This window comes from Carettochelys insculpta, chromosome 10, assembly GCF_033958435.1.
Source record: "Carettochelys insculpta isolate YL-2023 chromosome 10, ASM3395843v1, whole genome shotgun sequence".
Lineage (NCBI taxonomy): Eukaryota > Metazoa > Chordata > Testudines > Carettochelyidae > Carettochelys > Carettochelys insculpta.
The window spans coordinates 34,301,540-34,322,406 of NC_134146.1; the positions used below are offsets into that span (position 1 = coordinate 34,301,540).

Genomic DNA, 20,867 nt, shown 5'->3' on the forward strand with positions numbered 1-20,867 from the left:
AGTTCCCAAAATTGAGTGACTGAGCAAGAAAATGGAGAATGAAATTCAGCTTCCGTAACTAGAAAGTTATGCAGCATATTCGAAAAAAACCATCCTAAGTATACACAAACAATGCCATTAAATAAATCTATGCTATGCCAAAATATATAACTTGAATACTATATGTGGCTCATTCTAGTCATCTCATCGAAATTAAATAAATAAATAAATGAATAGTGATACTGGAAAAAGATAGAGAGAAGGGCAACAAAGACGATCAGGGGTAAGGATGGCTTCCATAAGTGGAGAAACTAAAAAGACTGGGACTATTCATCTTTTAAAAAATTACTAGGGGACCAATGACACAGGTGTATACAGTCAGAAATGGTGAAGACAAAATGAAGTGTTATTCACACTTTTGCACTATACAGATACCAAATGTTACATAAGGATGCTAATAGGCAACAATTGTAATACCAACAAGAGAAGGTCCTTTTTTGCTCTGTTCTGGAAGTTCAGGAGGAGTGCACAGAACACATCACTATCAGAGGCAGGATGCTGGGCAAGATAATCTCAGTTTCATCCAGAATTCCAGCTCCTCTGTTATCAAGTCATGCCAACCTTATTGTTCTGAAGAGGATGAAACATTCCCTTCTCACAAGCCTCAATTCTTAATACAGGACTAACATAAAAAAGGTAAATGCAGGCTCTAGATCACTTTAGGGCCTGATTCCATATATTGACTTCAATAGGAACTGAGGCTGCTCAAGACTCCATGTAAAGGATGTCTTATGCTCCCTTTGTTTGTGCCTGACCACTCTCGCAGGCCAGGTTTGAACAGCTTATATCTGTGGGAGTACTGTAAGGTAATAGGGACAGAGGGTGAAATGCAGTCTTTATGACCATGTGTTCATTGGAGAACAAGATACAATTTCCAGCTTGGGTAGACAGAACAGCAGTAGCTCTTATTGAACTAGTGTGATAAATACAGATGTACAGCTACCATGGTGAGAGCTGCAGAAGTACCTAGCTTGAGTCGCTAGGAATGCACATAGGCTGCTTGCTCCTCTCACTCCTTGTGCTGATGTGGCTATTTTTTGTTTTCAGTCAAGGGTGAAAATAAAGAGAAGTTACTCACCGTAGTAACAATGGTTCTTCGAGATGTGTCCCCGTGGGTGCTCCACGATAGGTGTCGGGCTCGCCCCGGCACCGCAGGTCAGATGTTTCCAGCAGTTTCTGCTGGACCGCACATGCGCCGGCGCGCGCCGCTCCCTTGCGCGCTCCCGGCCACATGTGCGATCCGGTCCCCACCAGTTCTTTGACCAACTGCCTCGGATGCTCCTGAAAAATACTAAACAGAGATCTGAAGCGGGGAGGATGGGCAGGTGGTGGAGCACCCACGGGGATACATCTCGAAGAACCATCGTTACTACGGTGAGTAACTTTGCTTTCTTCCTCGAGTGTCCCCGTGGGTGCTCCATGATAGGTGACTACCCAGCAGTAACCCAAGATAGGAGGTGGGTAAACGGTTTATGTGCAGCTTGTCCCCGAGAGGACTGCTGTCGAGAGACGGGTATCCTCTTGGAATACCCTGTGAAGGGCACAATGCTTGGCGAAGGTGTCATAGGATGACCAGGTCGCCGCTCTGCAAATGTCTTTTAGCGCAATGCCCTTGAAAAAGGCTGTTGATGCCGCCACCGCCCTAGTGGAGTGAGCCCTAGGCGGGGCCAGTAAAGGAGTCTAAGTTCGTAGCACATTTTTATGCAGGATACGATGTGCTTCGAGATTCTCTACAAAGAGAGACCTTCTACTTTCGATTTGGGAGCGAGAGAGACTAGGAGTCTATCCGTTTTCCAGAAGGACTTGGTCCTGCCTATATAGAAGGCTAGCGCCCTCCTCACGTCCAGGAGGTGTAGACGCGCATCTTTGTTAGAGTTATGAGGCTTTGGATAAAACGAGGGTAAAACTATAGGTTCGTTAATATGAAACTCTGAAGAAACTTTGGGAACAAAGGCTGGATGCAGCCATAAGGTTACCGCCTCCTTGGAAAATACTGTGCAGGGTGCCGTTGCCATAACTGCCGCAAGCTCGCTCACCCGAGACAGAGGGAAACCGTGGCTAAGGGTTCAAACGGTGGTCCCACTAGCGCATTAAGCACCAGGTCCAAGCTCCACGAAGGTGGAAGCGGCTTCCGAGGGGGGTATAGGTTTACCAGCCCTTTGAGGAACCTGGTAACCATGAGATGGGCAAACACCGTGTGCCCTTCCTCTTCATGTCTGAAAGCCGATATAGCGGCAAGGTGCACCTTCAACGAGGATAGGGAGAGTCCGCCTCTCTTGAGGTCCAGTAAATACTCTAGTATTACAGGTATAGGCGCAGCAAGGGGGGCTAATTGCTTGGTAGAACACCATGAAGTGAATCGAGTCCATTTTGCTTATAGGTCTTCCTGGTGGAAGTCCTCCTGCTACTTTCTAGGACTTGTTGCACTCCCTCCGTACATGTGCTCTCTAGGGAGCTGAGCCATGGATTAACCATGCTTGCAGTCGCAGGCCTCGGGGGTATGGATGCACTATGGACCCCTGGGCTTGCGTGAGCAGATCCGGTGCCACCGGGAGGGGCATTGGTGGACGGTCCGACATGCGCAGGAGTAAGGGGAACCATTGCTGTGGATTCCACATTGGGACTACTAGGATCATTCAGGCTCTCTCTCTCCTGGCTTTCTGCAAGACTTTGTGGATAAGCACTGTGGGAGGAAATGCGTAGAGCAGGGGGCCCCTCCACGAGATCACGAATGCGTCCCCCAGGGACCCCCCGTCCCAGTCCTGCCCTGGAGCAGTATTGTGGGCACTTCTTGTTGTGTTGTGTGGCAAACAGGTCTATCTGGAGAAATCCCCATGTGTGAAAAATTGGTTGTAGCAGATCGGAATGGATCTGCCACTTGTGTGTGAGTGCGAAGTGCCTGCTCAGCTGGTCTGCCTTCACATTGTGAGCGCCTGGTAAATACGAGGCTTTCAAGGTTATATTGTTGGCGATGCACCAGTTCCACAATCGGACTGCTTCCACACATAAGGCACGGGACCGAGCTCCTCCTTGCCAATTTATATAAAACATGGTGGAGGTATTGTCTGTACTGATCCCGACTACTTTGCCTTGTATATGGTCTCGAAAGTGTTTGCAGGCGTTGAACACTGCTCTGAGCTCCAGTATATTTATATGCAGTGACTGTTCCGTGGAGGACCACAGTCCTTGCATCACCTTTTTGCCCATGTGTGCTCCCCACCCTATGTGGGAGGCGTCGGTAGTGAGAAAAACAGATATTTGTGGTTGGTGAAAGGGCACCCGGTTAGCATGTTTTTGGGGTTCACCCACCATTGCAGGGATCTGCGCACCTCTGTCGTGGGCGACACCACCCTGTGGACGGTGTGTGCTGCCGGTTTGTAGACGCTTGCCAGCCAGTGCTGCATGCTGCGCATATGCAATCAGGCGTTCTGTACCACAAACGTTGCTGCTGCCATGTGGCCCAGCAGCTGTAAGCACGTCAGAACCGGCACTGTAGGGCTGAAGGTGATGACTTGCACGAGGGAACCAATGGCGCAAAAGTGGGCATCTGGTAGATAAACCCTTGCTGTGATGGAATTTATACGTGCCCCTATGAACTCTATGTCCTGTGCGGGGTCTATCTTTGATTTTGCCAGATTGATGACCAGGCCCAGCGAAGAGAACATGTCTGCTGTGACGTGTATCATGCAAAGTACCTCCTCCTTCGAGGCCCCTTTCAGTAGGCAGTCGTCCAGATATGGGAATATAAACACCCCGTCTGTGCAGGTAGGATAACACCACTGCCAAGGTCTTGGTGAAGACTCTAGGGGCCGAGGAGAGGCCGAACGGCAGAACCTTGTACTGAAAATGTTCTTTGCCTACATAAACCGGAGAAAACGCCTGTGAGCCGGGTGAATAGTTATGTGGAAATACGCGTCTTGTAAGTCGAGGGCTGCGAACCAATCTCCATCATCCAGTGCCGTAAGTATAGAGGCAACTGTGATCATCCGAAAGCATTGCTTGCGCAAGTACCGGTTGAGGCCTCGAAGATCTAGGATGGGCCTCCTGTCTTTTTCTCTGTGAGGAAGTATCTTGAGTAGAACCCTTTCCCTTGGAGTTGCTCTGGCACTCTTTCCACTGCCCCTATAATCATAAGATGGTCTACCTCCTGCTTGAGTCTCACTTCATGGGAGGCGTCCTTTAGGTGAGGTCTGGGTGGAGGTCGTGGCGGTGGGAGTGACTGGAGGGGAATCGTGTAACCCGTGGCTATGATCTCCAGTACCCATTTGTCTGTGGTGATCTTTTGCCACTGGTCGTAGAATGGTCGGAGGCGATGGTGGAAGAGTAGCTGCGGATGACATTGCGCGACAGTAGTGATAGTGCAGCCCTCGATCTGTGTGTCAAACTTGTGGCCTTTGGCCCTGCCCCGAGGACGCACGGCTCTGTTGACAACGTCGCCTGGGAGTTCTGTACTGTTGGTGCTGTTGATGTCACTCTTGCTCGTAGCCCCTGTGGTACTGGGGACGCTGTGGTTGATACTGGTATCGTCTTTGTTGGGGGTAATACTTTTTCTTTCTGTATGGAGGGGTGTAAATCCCCAAGGTCCTGAGAGTAGCTCTTGAGTCTTTACTGGAATGAAGGACCGAGTCGGTTGATTCAGCAAACAGCTTCTACGTGTCAAAAGGGAGATCAAGGATGTTCGCCTGCAGATCCCTCGGGATACCCGATGTCTGGAGCCAGGACTCCCTGCGCATGACCACTGCCGTAGCTGTTGAGTGTGCTGCCATATCCGCTATGTCTAGGGCGATCTGAACTCCTGTCCTCGAGGCTGCGTAGCCTTCCTGCACGATGGCCTTGAGCACCGGCTTCTTGTCCTCTGGAAGCGAGTCCACGAGGGAAGTCAGCCTGGAGTAGTTGTCGAAATTATGGTTCGCTAGATGCGCTGCATAATTCGCCATTCTCAACAGTAGGATAGGGGAGGAGTAGACCTTTCTGCCAAACAACTCTAGTTTCTTGGCATCTTTGTCCGTTCCCCCTGTCTTGTACTGAGAAGTTTTCGACCTCTGTTGAGACGATTCCACCACCAGAGAATTTGGTTGCGGGTGGCTGAACAGGAACTCCATGCCCTTCGCCGGGATGAAGTACTTCTTACCCGCTCTCTTGTTTATAGGTGGAGTGGACGCAGGGGTCTGCCATATTGTGGTGGCGGACTCCATGATTGCTTCATCAAGCAGAATAGCTATTTTGGAAGAGGCCGGAGGTCTCAGGTTTTTAAGGAACTTATGGTGTTTCTCCTGCACCTCTGCTGTTTGGATGCCTTGCGTGAAGGCCACCCTTTTAAACAGCTCTTGGAACTGTTTGAGATCGTCCGGAGGATGGACGTCCCCTGGGGCCGTGGCCTTGTCAGGGGAAAATAGCGAGGAACCGCTAGGGTAAGCCTCTCTGGACCCCTCTGGGTCCTGTTGACGGTGATACATCCTCTCGCTAGATACTTGCGAGGGAAAATCTCGGGGTTCCAGAATCAACTCCCTCAGAGATATCTGCGTTTCCGTCCCCATCCGCGATTGCCCTCGGGGATATTGAACCGTCTGGGGGGATCTGTCCCTGGGAGTATGCCTATGGTGTCTCTGCCCCGCGTGATAGGGGCGACCATGGCAACACGGGCACTGTTCCAGAGATGGAGACCTGGACCAATCTGGAGGCGCATACACCCTGCATCTGGGGGAGCGAGATCATCTGGGTGATTGAGATAATGGAGAGACTGATTTGTGGCAGTACTCCAGGGGTTCAAAGCCCAGGAAGGGCGATGGTGGTCCGAGCCATGGTGATGCTGGCTGTAGGAACGGGGATGGGGGCTCAGGGTATACTGGAGGTGACCCCTGCCGCCTCGTTGGAGTCTGCAGCATAAGTGGAGGCCTTAGGGCGAGTAGCCCTGCAGCCCTGTCTGGAGAAGGGCTGTGGTGCTGGGTTTTCTGTGCTGCCTTTCCCCGCCCCTGTGGGACTGGCTCCGCCCCTTTCCGTGTCAGGGATCTTGGCCCTGCTGTCTGCGGTGCACAAAGCACGCTCCGCTGTGGTGCCGCGCGGGTGGTCTCCCCCGGTGCCTGCAGGCCGCGTGCCTGCGAGCTCTGCACCGCCGGTTCCGCAGGGGTTGGTGCCGCCGGTTCTGGCGCTTGCCTGGCTGCCGCCCTGCCCGCGGTGCGGGGCAGCTGTTTGATTATCGGAGGCTCAGCCTCCGCCACGTGCGTCTCTGCGCCGCTGCCGCTCAGCTGTAACTGTGGTTGGGGGCTATGCGCTCCACCTGTCCCGCTCGCTGTGGCTGCCGGCAAGGATCGGGTTGGTGAAAGCTTCCTCCATTTTTGCGCTGATGGGGTGAGGGAAGCAGCTTTCCTTTTACGGGCCCCTGCGAGTCCCTCCTGCTGAGGCTGCTCCGGCGCATCTGGCTGGAGGGCCTTGTCAAAGAGCAGCATTTTCAGCCACATCTCTCTGTCCTTCCTTGCTCTGGTTGTGAGCTTTGCGCAGAAGGAGCATTTCTGGGTGACATGAGATTCCCCAAGACACCTAATGCACTGACTGTGCCCACGGAGGCCGGCATTGCTTCGCGACATGACTCACACTTTTTGAATCCTGAAGAGGACATTGTGGTGAGTCTCTGAGTTATTAATAGGGTACTTAGCACCTTCTCTGTGCCTGATCCCCTCTCGGACTCAGCCTGCTGCGGCAGGAGGCCGAATGGCCTTACGTCCCCCGGCCTCTGCTGCTCCCCTTGCTACTAAGGCTGTAAAACTTTACTTTTTACTCTCTTTTCTTTTCTTTTTTTTTTTTGAAAACAATAACAAGCTAACTTAAGCTAAAAGACTGAAAAAAACCCTCTAAACACTTTAAAAACATTAAATACGCTAACTATGGCCATAGCCTGAGCGGATTCCGTCTGCAACCGATGGCGGTTAAAGAGGAACTGGCGGGGACCGGATCGCGCACGTGGCCGGGAGCGCGCAAGGGAGCGGCGCACGCCGACGCATGCACGGTCCGGCAGAAACTGCTGGAAAGATCCGACCTGCGGCGCCGAGGCGAGCCCGACACCTACCGTGCAGCACCCATGGGGACACTCGAGGAAGAACTTAAGTTTCTTACAGGATCTGTTGCATCATACCCCTGGAATGGAGAGGGGACCTCTCGGCAGGCACATGCAGGGTGCAATACAGCAGTTCCTATACGAAATTTAAGTGTGGGGGGCTCAAAGCAGAGAGTTAGGGAGTGTTGGGGTTTGCAGCATCTCAGGACAGGGGGTGGGAGTGTCGGGGGTCCAGGAGTCAGGCCAGGAGCTTGGGGATAGGGGGGGGTCAGGATGGGGGCAAGAATCAGAGTTGGAAGTGTGAGAAGGGGCTCAGAACAGAAGGCTGTGGATGTGGATGTGTAGCAGTCGGGATTGTGGGGGTGGGGTTGGAAGGATGAGGAATCAGGGCTTGGGGGGCTGAATGGGGAGGTTCAGGGCAGGGGGATGGGGTATGTGTAGGAGTTAGTGAGGGGGCAAGGGCTCCATTTTGAGAAGGTGGGTGGGTTGTGGGGGACCTACAGCTGCACTTATGAGGTCACTGTTGCTGAGGGAGTGAGGGGAAGGTGCACAAACATGAAGAACTCCTCTCGCCCAACCCTTAGCAGCCAGGAGGGAGAGGAAGGCACAGGAGCTGTGCACTTTCCCCTCACATGCTGAGACTCAGGGGAAGGGAAAAAGAGCAGAGCCCCGGTATGCGCAGCTGCAGCTCTCCCAACCTCACAAAGTGCTGCGGGGAGGGGTTTGGGGTGGGGGAGTACCAAACCCTTGGAGGGAGCATGACCCCAGCCAGCCCATTTCACTTGCCTGGTTGCCTGATGCTTAGCACAGCACCCCGCAGTAGAGCCCAGGAGCTGTGCTGGGAGCTGACACACCTACACTGCAGCTAAGCACACCACCTGGCTGGTTTCTTCTTGCTGGAGTGGTACACTTTGGTGCATGGGCTTACTTTTACCTTGGAGTGTATGTGTACTTAATCCAGAAATTACTACTCCTAGTCGAGTGCACATATATTCTAAGCCATGGACATCCACTGAGTCAGAACTTCATGCTATGTTTCCAGCGCTAGTGCAGCAAAATAGGATGAGCTAAAAACAAATGAATGGAGTGGAAGAAACGCTCGGTATTACATCATGTGAATCTCTGGGATATTTAATAGTTAGCCACGTGTGTGATTAGCAACAGTGGTCTCTGACAATCCTACAGCTGTTCAATGCTCCCAAGTTTGTAACATTATTGCTATCCAATTATTGTTTTTACACAAAGTGTACGTCTACACTAGGAACTAGCCAGCAGAGAGTCTACATGTTTTCCCTTACTTCCCAAGTTCACTTCGAAGTAAGGGAACCCAACTTCAAAGTCCTTACTCCATTCCCGGGAATAGAGTAGTGCCCTGCTTCAAAGTTTAACTTCGAAGTAGGGTGTGTGTAGACGCTCAACTTCTGTTACTTCGAAGTAAGCAGCTTGGAAGTTATTTTTGGAGTGTAGACATAGCCAAAGTGGGAGGAAGGATAACACACTCACGCAGAGGGATTTTTTATGAAACATTATATTAGTTCCGTATTTTGCCAAAATCTGTGGCATGGGGGGGTGCTAAATGGGATAAGCTAATTGGAAAGACACAGGAAATGAGACATTTTCAGACACGAAGGAGAGAAGAGGGACAGGGAAGGAAAGTAGAATAGACTGAAGTGGAATGATTGAGAGAGAAGAGGCAGGAGGGAACATCCGTGGAAAAATTAAGCGTACATACCTCAATTTGTGTATCTAAATCTGCAGAGTCATTCACTACAACATTAGGATAATCTGGCCAAACCTAAAGAGAAATGAGGGAAGAAAAAATTAAGGTAAACTAAACTTATTTTTATATAGTTTCTGAGGCCTACTACTGTTTTCAAAATGCACTCCTGGCAGATCGGGATGCATACATAATTGCAAAGAAAATACTGCATGGCTTGCAGCGTACATATATTTAAACACTGCGTGAAGTCAGTTCCTTCTACGAGCATGCACCCCCCTCACCCAAGGAAAAAAAAAAGAGATACTGCTGAATATCAGTGCTAGTGATTGCATTACAGTCGAAACCATCTCTTTTTAGTACCTCTCCCAAAGATATCACAGACACTTTGAACAAGCAGGGTGGCACACTAAGCCCAAGGACTCCATATAAGTCCTCAATTTAAAGGGGGGAAAAAAAAGGCAAGTTCTTCAGAACAGTCTTTTCTGTCTTTGAAATTCATTCCATATTTTTAAACTGAAGTTCTCACAACAGTACCTTCGTCCAAACAATCTCACTGCTGTTAGGCCATTTGATGAAGACATCCTGCTGCACACCTCTTGTGAATGCTGAATAATCACTTGTTTCATTGCCTGATATGGGAGGGTCCTAAAATGCACAGAAAATCCAAGTTTCACAGTTACATTAAGAAAGCAAATATGCATATTTAATTCTTTAAGGCTATGTCTACACTTGCCCCAATCAGAGTGATGGGAGATTACTAATCAAGTGCTCTGGTGTATATGCAGCACTTCATTATGCAAATTCTCCCCTGCGGCAACGTCAAAGTGTCAAACTTCAAAGTGCTGGCATGTGTGTAGCTGTGGGCACTTCCAAGTGCCTTTACTCCCCAAAATTTTGAGGACTGAAGGCACTTCGAAGTTGCCGTGGAGGGAAGTTTGCCTAATGAAGTGCTGCATATGCATCGCAGCACTTCATTAATCATCTCCCATCACCCTGATTACTCTGCTCCATTCAAAGAAGGGGGCAAGTGTAGACATAGCCTAAGTGAATCGGGGTATTCAACTATTTATAAACATGCTAAATTGAAAAAAAATAAAAAGAACCACACTACTAACCAGAATAATGATGAATCTCATTCCTTCATCTTTTATTTGATTAATCAGAGCAGGAAGTCCTGAAAATTTTGGACTCAGAGTAAAATCTAACTTCCGGTTCATGTAATCAACGTCTACAAATTGTACATCCTTCAATAAATGAAAACAAAACACAAACATGTTAGAAGTTATTTTAGAAGTCAAAGGTATTATTAGTTTAGCAAGTCTGATTCAGACTGGGTTAGCTTCAGAATGGTTCAATGAATAAGATCAGAGGTTCTTATTTTTTTCTGAATTATTTCGCCTAACTAATATGTAAAACACAACAACAATCAAAGAAAGAGAGATGCTGCCTTTAGCAAAAGTCAATGTCAAAATGCTGTCGTTTAAAGCAAAGCTACTGGGCCAGATTCATCACAGTGTTGTGTGTGTTCACTCATGTTATAAATTCAGTAGGTTTGTACCAGAAAGAAGTTGGCTCAAAATATTTAAATAGAGGAAAAAATTAAAGAATTGAAGGATGCACCATTTTCTATATACACATTTTTACGACTTTCTTATACAGGCACTAATAAAGTTAAGAAAAGATATCGTGAAATCAGGCCATTATATCATGCAGGCACAATGCCATGAAAATGAAATGGTATGATGCAACAGTAGTACCAGAATTGTCATAATAGACATGGTAGAAAAAAAAATTATGGCCCTATAACTTAAGCAGGAGTTCAAGCTGTCAATTCCCAAGGTCAAGAATTCAACACGTACAGAAACCGATTAGGGAGGTTGGTCTATCTTGGGGTTACACATAAATGGAGATGAATTACTGTAACCCTCTGACGTTTGGGATAAACTTCCAGGCCACACAAAGTGAATATTAATGGTTCAGTATAGTATGTAGTTTTTCTATAATTATTTCTCATTTCTTCTTTCCTAGAGAACAAATCTACGAGTACAGAATTTGAATAAACACCACTAAGTATAACTGTGAACAACATACATAAGGTATGCGAGCAGTCTTCATTGCTTCATACAGATCAGCAACTTCTGTGTCATTTTGGTATCCATAACGGCATAGCTGGAACCCCAAAGACCAGTACGGTGGCATGACTGGTCGTCCAATCAGCTAACAATAAAATAGGGGGAAAAAAACCTTATTTAATCACAGTGATATGGGAAAACAGGACAAAAATGCAATTAATTGTATAACGTTAGCATATGAATCCTACTGCAGTGTATTCCTGAACAACAAGCTCTGGTGTCGGGCCCAGCACCATGTAAAAGTCCAGAATTCCTCCGATAGTGCGATATGTCAGAGCAGGAGTTGGCTGGAATGTAACATCTGAAAAGCAAGAGCATAAATTCAGGAATAGAGTAATGGAACAAACCCGCTATGAGAAAGTGCACAATATAGGAAATTATTTCTGAAAGTAAGTTCTTTACCCATTGCGTTACTGTTAAGCAAGAGGACTCCATGAGCATTTCCGTCATCTTCCAGGCCCATGTAAAAGGGATGGACACCATAGGAATTCAGCTTGTACTGCAAAAAGAAGAAAAAACTTAAATTTACACAGATATTTGACATGCTTTTCTTATCTGGTTAATTGAGATGAATTAAGTGAAGTGTTGGGCAAAACTTCACAAGAGAAACTTTCCCTCATTCTTTCCTTTCACATACGAACAGTTACGGTTCATTTTTGAGGTGATCACATTTATGAACACTCTCCTTGGAAGAGATATTCCAGAATCACTAGTGAGAAATCCACCATTAATGCAAAATACCTTTCCCACAATTTTAATTTTTTAAGCACTTTTGTTATATTGCACTGATACAAATGCCCTTTTGGCATTTTTTGTTTCTAAATAAGTTCTAAAGGTGTAATTATAAAGGTTTGGAGAGGAGAGGTATACAGCAGACGCTCTAGACGCTCTAGGCGCCGAGCGTGCCGGCTGTTATATAACCGGAAGCTCAGCCTCTGCCACGTGCGCTGCCGCGCTGCCGCTTGCCTGAGTATGCGGCTGGGGGCCGTGTGCTCCGCTCGTCCTGCTCACTGCAAACGCCGGCAAGGATCGAGCCAGGGAGAGTTTCCTCCGTTTCTGCACCGAGGGGGTCAGAGGAAGCTGCCCTCCTTTTATGCAACCCAGAGGGCCCTTCTGGGTGAGGCTTCTTTGGCAAGTCCAGCTGGAGAGCCTTATCAACAAGAGCATTTTACGCCTCATCGCTCTGTCCTTCCTGGCCCTGGCTGTGAGCTTAGCACAGTGAGAACACTTCTGGGTAGCCTGTGATTTCCCCAGGCATCGGATGCATTCGCTATGCCCCACGGAGGCCGGCATAGCTTCACGGCATGACTCACGCTTTTTAAAACCTGAAGTGGCCATTGCGGTGAGTCCTTTACTGTTAATAGGGTACTTAGCACTTAATCCGTGCCTTTCCACCCCAAATAGTCATCACCGGCCTGAGGAGCAGCGGGCAGCCTAAATGGCCTTCACCCCCACTGTTCTTTTCTCCACTCCTCTCTTTTTCTTTTCTTTTTTTTTTTTTTTTTTGCTGATATTCTCTTTGTCTTTGCTTTCTGTCTCTTTTTTTTTTTTTGATAACCAAAAACAACAAATGACACGTCGAAAAAAAAACACTACTTAATCTGACTCTGGCCTTAGCCTGAGTAGATTCCGTCTGCAGCCGATGGTGGTTGAGAAGGAACTGGTGGGGACCGGATCGCGCACGTGGCCGGGGGCACGCAGGGGAGCGGTGTGCGCCGGCGCGTGCGCGATCCAGGAGAAACTGCTGGAAGATTTCCGATCTGCAGCGCCAGGCGAGCCCGACACCTTTTGTGGAGCACCCCTGGGGACCACTCGAAGAAGAACTGACAGTTTTGAAACTGGTTACCAGAAGTTTTATCCAAGACCCAAGTTACTGCTAGGACTGTAACTGTTACTAAACTTAGCTTTGGTTCGTTGTACTGATAAAGGCGTATCATGCACTAATGTTTTAAAACAAAATATACTATAGGCACCCTGAAAACCCCAAAGTAACCGTTGCTGTTTCGGAAATAGTCTAATTCAAACTTCATCTATACTTACACCAGGGGACTGGTCCTTAGTGAACATTCCCCAGGTGTTCCAGTTCATATCACGCCGATATGTGGTATGTTCAGTTTCACCAAATCCATAGACATACTGTGATGGAAGGCGGGTAGAAATCTGAATGAACATGTCACTAAAGGTGAAGCCAGGTACCTGAGAATCCCAACTGAAAGAGAACAATTATCCGAGTTTCATTAGTAAAGAGCTGAAAAAAATACATAAATAATTGTGGCTGAGAATTGCAAAAGTTATACAATATATTTGACATATTAGCCATGTAGTTGCTGTTATTAATAAAATGGAGAGTGACTAATCTACTAACAGACTGCATCACAGTGTAAAGAAATTGGGTATTTTTCAGTAGACTCCAGAATTTAGTTGAAATGAACACTGAACACCTATTATGGAGTTTCTTAGAACTGAAGAACTCTAATTATATTTTAACTTCAACTTTATTGAGGCTTTTAAACCCATTGTATTGTATGTTTAGTAAGATGGAACATGGGGAAGGAAGAGATGTTAGAGGGTCTTATAATGAAGGTTTGCATGATTTGTTATATCAAGGTTGAAAACAGTTGTGTTGGTTTGGATAAGCACCTGGATTTTTTACATCAAAATCAAATTCTGAAACTTTTCCATCTCTTGGGTAATTTTAGCTGTTACTCTGGAGAGAACTTGAACCTTTCGTAGATTCAGAAGAGTCCAAAGCCAGAAAAAAATTATAAAATAAACAAAACAATCTACTGTGACCTGCTGTACAACACAGGGTCAAGCTGCACCCTGGGCACCTAAGGTAAGAAGCGATCACTGACCCTTGGTGCAGTTGTCAAGTCACATAAAAGGACCACAAACTGGTCATGACTGGGGCCCACCATAAGCCACAGGAAGTGCATGTGTCCTGGGAAGTTCACTTTGTGGAAATACCAGAGAGGTAGCCATGTTAGTCTGTATCTGCAAAAAAAGGACAAGTAGTCCTGTGATACCTTATAGACTAACAGAATTCTGTTAATGTAAAAGGTGCCACAGGACGACTTCTTGTTTTTGTGGAAGTCGGTGTCCTTCAGGTTGAGGAATGCATACCAGTCTCCCAGATCCAACAAACGAATGATAGGAGCCAGAGAGACCATGAGGAATCTAAACTTTTGTAAGTATTTCTTAAAGTGCCACAGGTCCAGAACATGTCTCAGCCCACTTTTGGGATCAAAAAGTAGCGAACAGAATCCTTTGTTCCAATACCTGGGAGGAACTTTTTCCACACACCCCCAACCCAGCATGTATCAACCCTGTTACCTCCTGTGAGAGGAGGCTCCTGAGAGAGGAATCCATGAAGAAAGGCTGGGAAGAGATGGAAAGACGGATGGTAATAAACTGAAGGGTATATATGAGATGGATCCTGCCCCACGCTTTATGGAAAAACTGCTTTGGAGTATAAATATGAATAACTCAGATTCTCTGGACAAAATGCCTCTTCTAATTTATTGTTTTCACTGTTATAATCTGCTTGATCTGTAAATCCTATTTTTGTTCAAGTATCATTTTTGTATCTGAAGTTCTGAGTATAACTACATATTTGTATTCCAAATGTTTGTTTGTGTGAATGAGGACTTCTGAGAACACATGCATCAAAAGAGAAGAGAAGACAGGAAAGCCCATCCACTGGTGTATGTATTACTGAGATGGACATTAAGTGCACCCTTAGAAACCTGATGGAGGAAAAAGGAGAGGGGGAAGAAAATGAAAAACAAGGTTTCAAATGTAGCAGGTAATCTTACAACTAATGTCTGGATTGATTAGTGATAACTGGTGAGACTCAGTCCAGACCGAGAACCTTTTTCATTTCATTGCACAAGTAGCAAAATTAATTCATTTAACAGAAATTACTTTTCACCAGTGACACCATGGCAGTTTGGCAAAATGTAGCCTATTCAATGTTAAGACATTATTTAGGCATTTACACCAAATACACAGATTAAAATTAATCTATAGCAAATAAACATTTACTTACATAATTGTTCCAGTGCTTCTACGCCGAATCTGAATACCAAATGGATTGTCCTTAATTGTCACTTCATAGAGTCGACCTGCTTCTGTACTTGAAGGATCGGGGATAAACAGTGGCACTGGAACTTCATATCTTTTAGTGTTGGCATCAAAAATCTACAAAAAGACAGGCAATATTCTTAAGGGTAAAGTACAAAAGACATTTTGTATGCATCTACTCTGATCCCTTTTAGACTAAGGAAATCTTTTTTGTGGAAAAAAATTGTGTGTGCAGGGAGTCCCTTAAAAAAATTAAGTAAATTGTAAGGGACATAACACATTATAGTTATGGCCCTTGCGCACTACAACACATTGGACCAAAATTCTGTGGCTAATTTTCCTCGATTTTTGTGGCAACGTGTGGCTGCTTCATTGACTTATGAAAAAACAATCAAGCAGCACAGTATATTTTAGACTAAATGCATGTATGGCTATTCCTGATCAGCAGCAAAGGAACGTAGGGATTCTTATTAAAAGCCATAAAACCACAAAAGTGGATTTTTCTTTATGCTCCTTTGTAAATAAAAACATCCAGGTTAATTCCACTGAAAAATTTTCTCTTTCAAAGTAATTTAGTTCACAATTGCTATAAAGTCTTCAAAATTTAAGAAAAACCATGTATGTTGGAAAATGTTTGAAAAGATCTTTCTTTGTTTCTTTCTTCTAAATTCTTGTTTTGGATTAAATTTGAAAAACTTCGGTTGTGACTTAAAGGCTTAGGATGACAAGCATCTATAGATATGCATTTGCAAATGTGTGATATAAATGCAAAGCTTCTACTGTAATAACTTCCGAATATCATTGCTACTTACATGCTAAGATGTTATGTGCATTAATGTGGACTTGAATGAATGTGGTATACCAGTAACTAACAGAAGAAAACATTTGAGTATACCATTTTTATATTAATTGGGGAATTAAAATGTTCTAGTGACATCTGGTTTTCATTAAGACTAAATTCAGATCTTTTGATTGTGTCCTGCAAAGACATTGGAAAATCCCCTAACTTGTTCAATTCTATTAAGTAGCAGCATCGCACTCGTTGACTAGTCTTTCTGATTTCAGTTGGATGACCTGAAGAGTGAGGTAGGTGTTTCTCAACCTGAGCTAGAATCTGGTCCAGTGAAAAGCAGTCTCAAAATGAGATCCTACTCAGCCTGATTAAGGCAGCATACAGGTTGAACCTCTCTAATCTGGCACCCTCAGGACATGACCAATGCTGGATGAAAAATTTTGCCAGACTATGGGAAGTCAATATTGCCAAGCAGCATTACCAAGACTTCCACTGCTTACTCTGTTCTTAGAATACATTTAAAGGTAAATTACATCTAAACAACAGCACAGAACACTCAGAGACAGGACTCATGGCTGGAAAAAATTTATGGGACCACAGGAAACTTGGCCACACCCATGATAAGTTATCATCCAGCTAACTAAAATCATGCTGGACTATGGAGTTTGCCAGACAAGAGTGTTCTAGATTAGAGCTGTTCAACTTGTAGAGTGTTCCACTAAGGAAGATGACGCCGCATGTGTGGTTGAACACTGAAACATAAGTGGCTGCAGACTCCTCACTCCAGCTCTTGTACACCCTATATAAGAACCCACTTTTCATCACGGTGTCTTTTATAAGATAAATGAAGAAGAGACATTCTATGACACCTTATGAACACTACAGCTGTGGAGTCTGATTTCCCACAGTTTGACCTGGTACCTCATCAATCATCACCTCTGCACTGAAGATAAAACCCTCACACATCCACGTTCATCACTGATGTTTGTTGAAACTGATGTAGCTCAGCTGACATGCTAAACTGTCTGAAAAGAGCTCAGAGAAAACTCCAAAGAGGTCAGAAGAAGCACTATGGAACATCACAGCACTTTTAACCTTCAGCACCCCAGACATGGAACACAATGTGGTATTATATTACATATGGAATAGATCAAATGGCTCACAGATCAGTATATCATGGTATTACAACAGTATTTAACAACAGAGTGTTAACAACTTAATTGCAGAGCAAGCCATCGTTAACAGTTTTGAGAAAACATTATCCCTCACTTAAGAATAAAAAATGAAATGAAATGAAATAGCCTCAAAAACAGTGGATCTCAACCAAGGTATCTGTATCCCTAGGTATGGAGACGGTTTCCAGACAGGACATCAATTCCCTTAGGTATTTACCTAGTTTTAAAACTGGCTACATATAAAGTAGTAATCAAGTCAGTACAAACTCAAGTTTTATACAAACGATGACAGGTTTATACTGCTTTATACACTATGCACTGAAATGTAAGGACAATATTTATATGCCAATGGATTTATTTTAGAATTGCACAATGAAATGAGAAAGTAAACAATTTTTCAACAATAGTGTGCTGTGGCACTCTTGTACTTGTATGTCCAACCTTCGAAGCAAGTAGATTTTAAGTAAGGTGAGTATGCAAGACAAATCACATTTCTGAAAGGGGTCATTAGTCTGCAAAGATTGAGAGCTACTAAACGAGGAGGCAAATGTTAACTGCTCCTAGAGATATGCATTTGACAGAAAGCTCCTCAGCACCAGGACTGCAACTGTGGTGGCCTCTGCATGTGCCATTTGAAAGATGGGTCAGTTCTTACTCTCATCAGTAGCCACATATAGTCTAGTCACATTTTTAACTTTCTAAAAATGAAAAACTACCACCAAGAATTTTGACATACATTGCCCCAGCAGACTCAAACTGAAATTACCTTGAACTGCAACATGTTGTCGTCATGGTATTTCACTTCCAAGTGAAGCATGTTGATAGAGGGAGAACGCTCCCCATAGCGGTCAGGGATACTAAGATCTCTGAAGAGGTCAGCAGTAAGACCCAAAGTGGTGTTTTGAACATTGCTGACAGAATAGCCATAATTATTTGGGTAGTAACATGACGGCACAAGTGAGTTAGAGGCAACCTGAAAAATATATTGTTGATTAGAAAACAGTATGTGACCCTATTTTAATAATAATAGATGATAAATCCAGAAAAATCCCATTTTAACAAGTAATGCATTACATGAGCATTAGTTGCAAATGTTATTGCAACAATGCTGAACGGTATAAAATCCAACCCTAATGAGGAAAACAATGATTCATGCCAGGGCTTTTTTGTTTTCTGAATGCCACAGAATGGCTTTCCAGCACCATTTTTCATGACGCCACCGCCATATGGAAAGCAACTGGGCGGTGCTCCCTCTTCACCACATGTTCCCTCTTCATGCAAAGGGGCAGAGGTGGGTGGGGAAAAGCAGCTCAGAGCCACACAGGTAAACAACCCCCCTCCTCTGTTCTGCACATGTGTCACTCTGGATGGGAGACGTGAAGCTCCTCAAGTCCCAGTGTGGCTTCTGCAGCTCCACCTGGGAGCAACACAGCTCCAGCTGCCCTGACACCTGTGGCCCTGCGTGGTCCCAGACGCCTGGCATGGCACTTGCTTGGCTCCAGCAGCCTGATGCACTTCTATTCTAGTTGGAGTAGCCCCTGTGGCACCAGGTCAGTACCTCACTGGCGTTCACTTGGGGAGGCCTTTGGGAAAGGGCATTTAGTTGGGCAGAGTGTGGGTGTCTGTTTCTGGGGGAGGGGATTGATCTAAACCTGGGAGGTGGGCTGGGGGTGTCTAGCTCTGAGGAGGGGGAGGGCATTCATTTTGTTTAGGGAGGGGGAGCTGGGCCTACAGGCAGGGGTAAAGCCTGGGGTTGGCAGTTTAGCTGCCAGGGGGGTGGCTCTGGCCCCTCAATGGTGGGGGGCGGTGTTTAAACCACTGGTGGTGGGTTGGGGCTTTAAGTTCCGCCACTTTTTTTCCAGGAAAAAAACTAAAAAGCACTGATTTATGCAATTAATGTGAGAAAACTTTCTGCCATAGCAACGGTGTCTCTCAGAGGATGACTTCCCATTATAGGTATAGATAAACACAGCATTTGAGTTAAAAATTTCAATGCAGAAGAATTTAAGAAGAATTTATGAAGAAAAGAGAGGCCATTCCTAGAAGTTATTTATGATTCATCATCTCTTGTTTACCTTTGAAAACATCAGAATTTGATAACTTTTTCTTTTGCTGAGATGTTTTTAATAGCAGCACCTCTCTTGTTTATATTATATTAGCTTTGGCAAGCAAAACTGAACTTAATGGAGGTGTTTAGAAGTCATTCTAAATCTCTCTGTCAAATTGCTTGTGTCTGCCTGTCTTGTATTTTCCTTTTGAGAGTGAGATATTTTTCCCATGCTTTTGTGTTTATCTCTGGAGGGCTTTTTCCTCCTGTGTAAGCAGCTTCAACTTTTACTGAATACATGGACAAGGAAAATACAATGTTTGCACCATGAAAAAGAAAAATTACAACAGCAAAATCCTTCTCAACTTTTTCTAAACAGATGTGCAATCAAACAGTATTTGAGAGGTGAAATCTTGCGTGCATCAAGTAGTCCTCAATGACAAGCAGTAGCTTTTGTTGTTTAGGAAGAATTGAGAATTCACCTAATTGCTTCCTAATTTCATTGACTAGAGTATACTGAGGAAATCTTTCCACTGAGGACTCAATCTTACTCCCATTTTCTTGGATTCTAATCTTTTCCTGACACCCAGATTACTACTGTACTCCTTGTCATAAGCAATCCTGGAACCAAACAGCTAAAGAGAAGGATGGAAAAGAGAACAAAAATAGAACAGAGATGAAAGGACACTTCAGAAGGTACTAAGGGTTTGTCCACACTTGTTTGACATGGTGGAGATTGATCTTCTGGGGTTCGTTTTAGAGGGTCTAGCATGCACCTTCTAAGTCAAATGCTGAACATGCCCCCATCAAACCTGGTGCGCATCAGAGTTGTGAAGAGTAGGGAAAGTCAATGGGAGAGTTTCTCCTGTTGACCTGTGCCTTTGGAGACAGGTATGAAATTTGACCTCAGGTAAGTCAACTCCAGCTTTGCGATTCTTGTAGCTGGAGTTGTGTATCTTAGGTCAACTTTGTCCCCTAGTGTAGACATGGCCTGCATGTAGAAAACTTAGGTTCGTATCTTAGGAGTGATGCCATACACAGATCTTGCAATGCTGATATTATTTGGATTTCCTCTTTTTGATTGTTCTTCTCAAGTCAGAGAGCTTAATGGCATAACATCCAACATCTCAGTCCCAACAGTCGGACTGACGGTTATAATGGTAAGGATGACTAAATCAGCCTGTCAGGCATAAGCAAGCTTCCATGTGATTCCCAGAGAAGCAATTTCCAAAATGGGTGGCAATCCTGTCCCGTATAAAGAGCATCAACTTTGATCCACACAGTCATACTTATTTTCATTTCTTAAACATTTTCTTGTATTCTTCAAACAATTCTGCAATATCATAAATTACCTGAAAGCTCTAGTCAACAGTTCTTTTAGTTTAAATAAAGTTTGTGTCATTAAAATAGTGTTCTCATTCCGGCTTCACATAAATCATATCTGCTTACCTCCCAGATACAGCCACGCGCTTTGCAATTTTCTTGTGATGCACCCAAATCAGGATAACAGTTAAATTTCTCATTGTCTTCAACCACTGGAATCGACCACTCCACTGTGTAGGGTTTCCCTAGATCAAGCTGAAGCCCGGTAACATGCAGGACCTTTGAAAGGAAATAAAAATACAAGAATTCTACCTCAGACTACTACATTTTTCAGCTCACACACTGTTCATTGCATAGTGATTTCTTTTTGTCTTCTTCCTCTCATCCCAAATTGAAACAATTGTTTCAATTTAATGTGGCACAGAGTTTGAATTCCAAACTGTGGGCTTCCAAGGTACTCTGTAAAGATCAGGATTCTTCTCTCTTTTTAAAACCAGGCATGCA

The 20,867-nt window shown here is 45.0% G+C and overlaps 1 protein-coding gene across 3 annotated transcripts in view; it reads right to left on the reverse strand.

Moving 5' to 3' along the window:
• Positions 1-20,867, reverse strand: part of SI (sucrase-isomaltase) — a 262,662-nt gene that overhangs the window by 22,548 nt on the left and 219,247 nt on the right. For all 3 annotated transcript variants that reach the window (XM_075003677.1, XM_075003678.1, XM_075003679.1), the window contains 10 exons: positions 20,490-20,642; positions 17,760-17,966; positions 14,991-15,142; positions 12,983-13,151; positions 11,345-11,441; positions 11,131-11,243; positions 10,902-11,027; positions 9,926-10,054; positions 9,345-9,455; positions 8,823-8,885 (listed from right to left, as the gene is read on the reverse strand). In XM_075003677.1, coding sequence (XP_074859778.1) covers positions 8,823-8,885; positions 9,345-9,455; positions 9,926-10,054; positions 10,902-11,027; positions 11,131-11,243; positions 11,345-11,441; positions 12,983-13,151; positions 14,991-15,142; positions 17,760-17,966; positions 20,490-20,642 — 1,320 coding nt within the window. The remainder of the gene's footprint in view (positions 1-8,822; positions 8,886-9,344; positions 9,456-9,925; positions 10,055-10,901; positions 11,028-11,130; positions 11,244-11,344; positions 11,442-12,982; positions 13,152-14,990; positions 15,143-17,759; positions 17,967-20,489; positions 20,643-20,867) is intronic.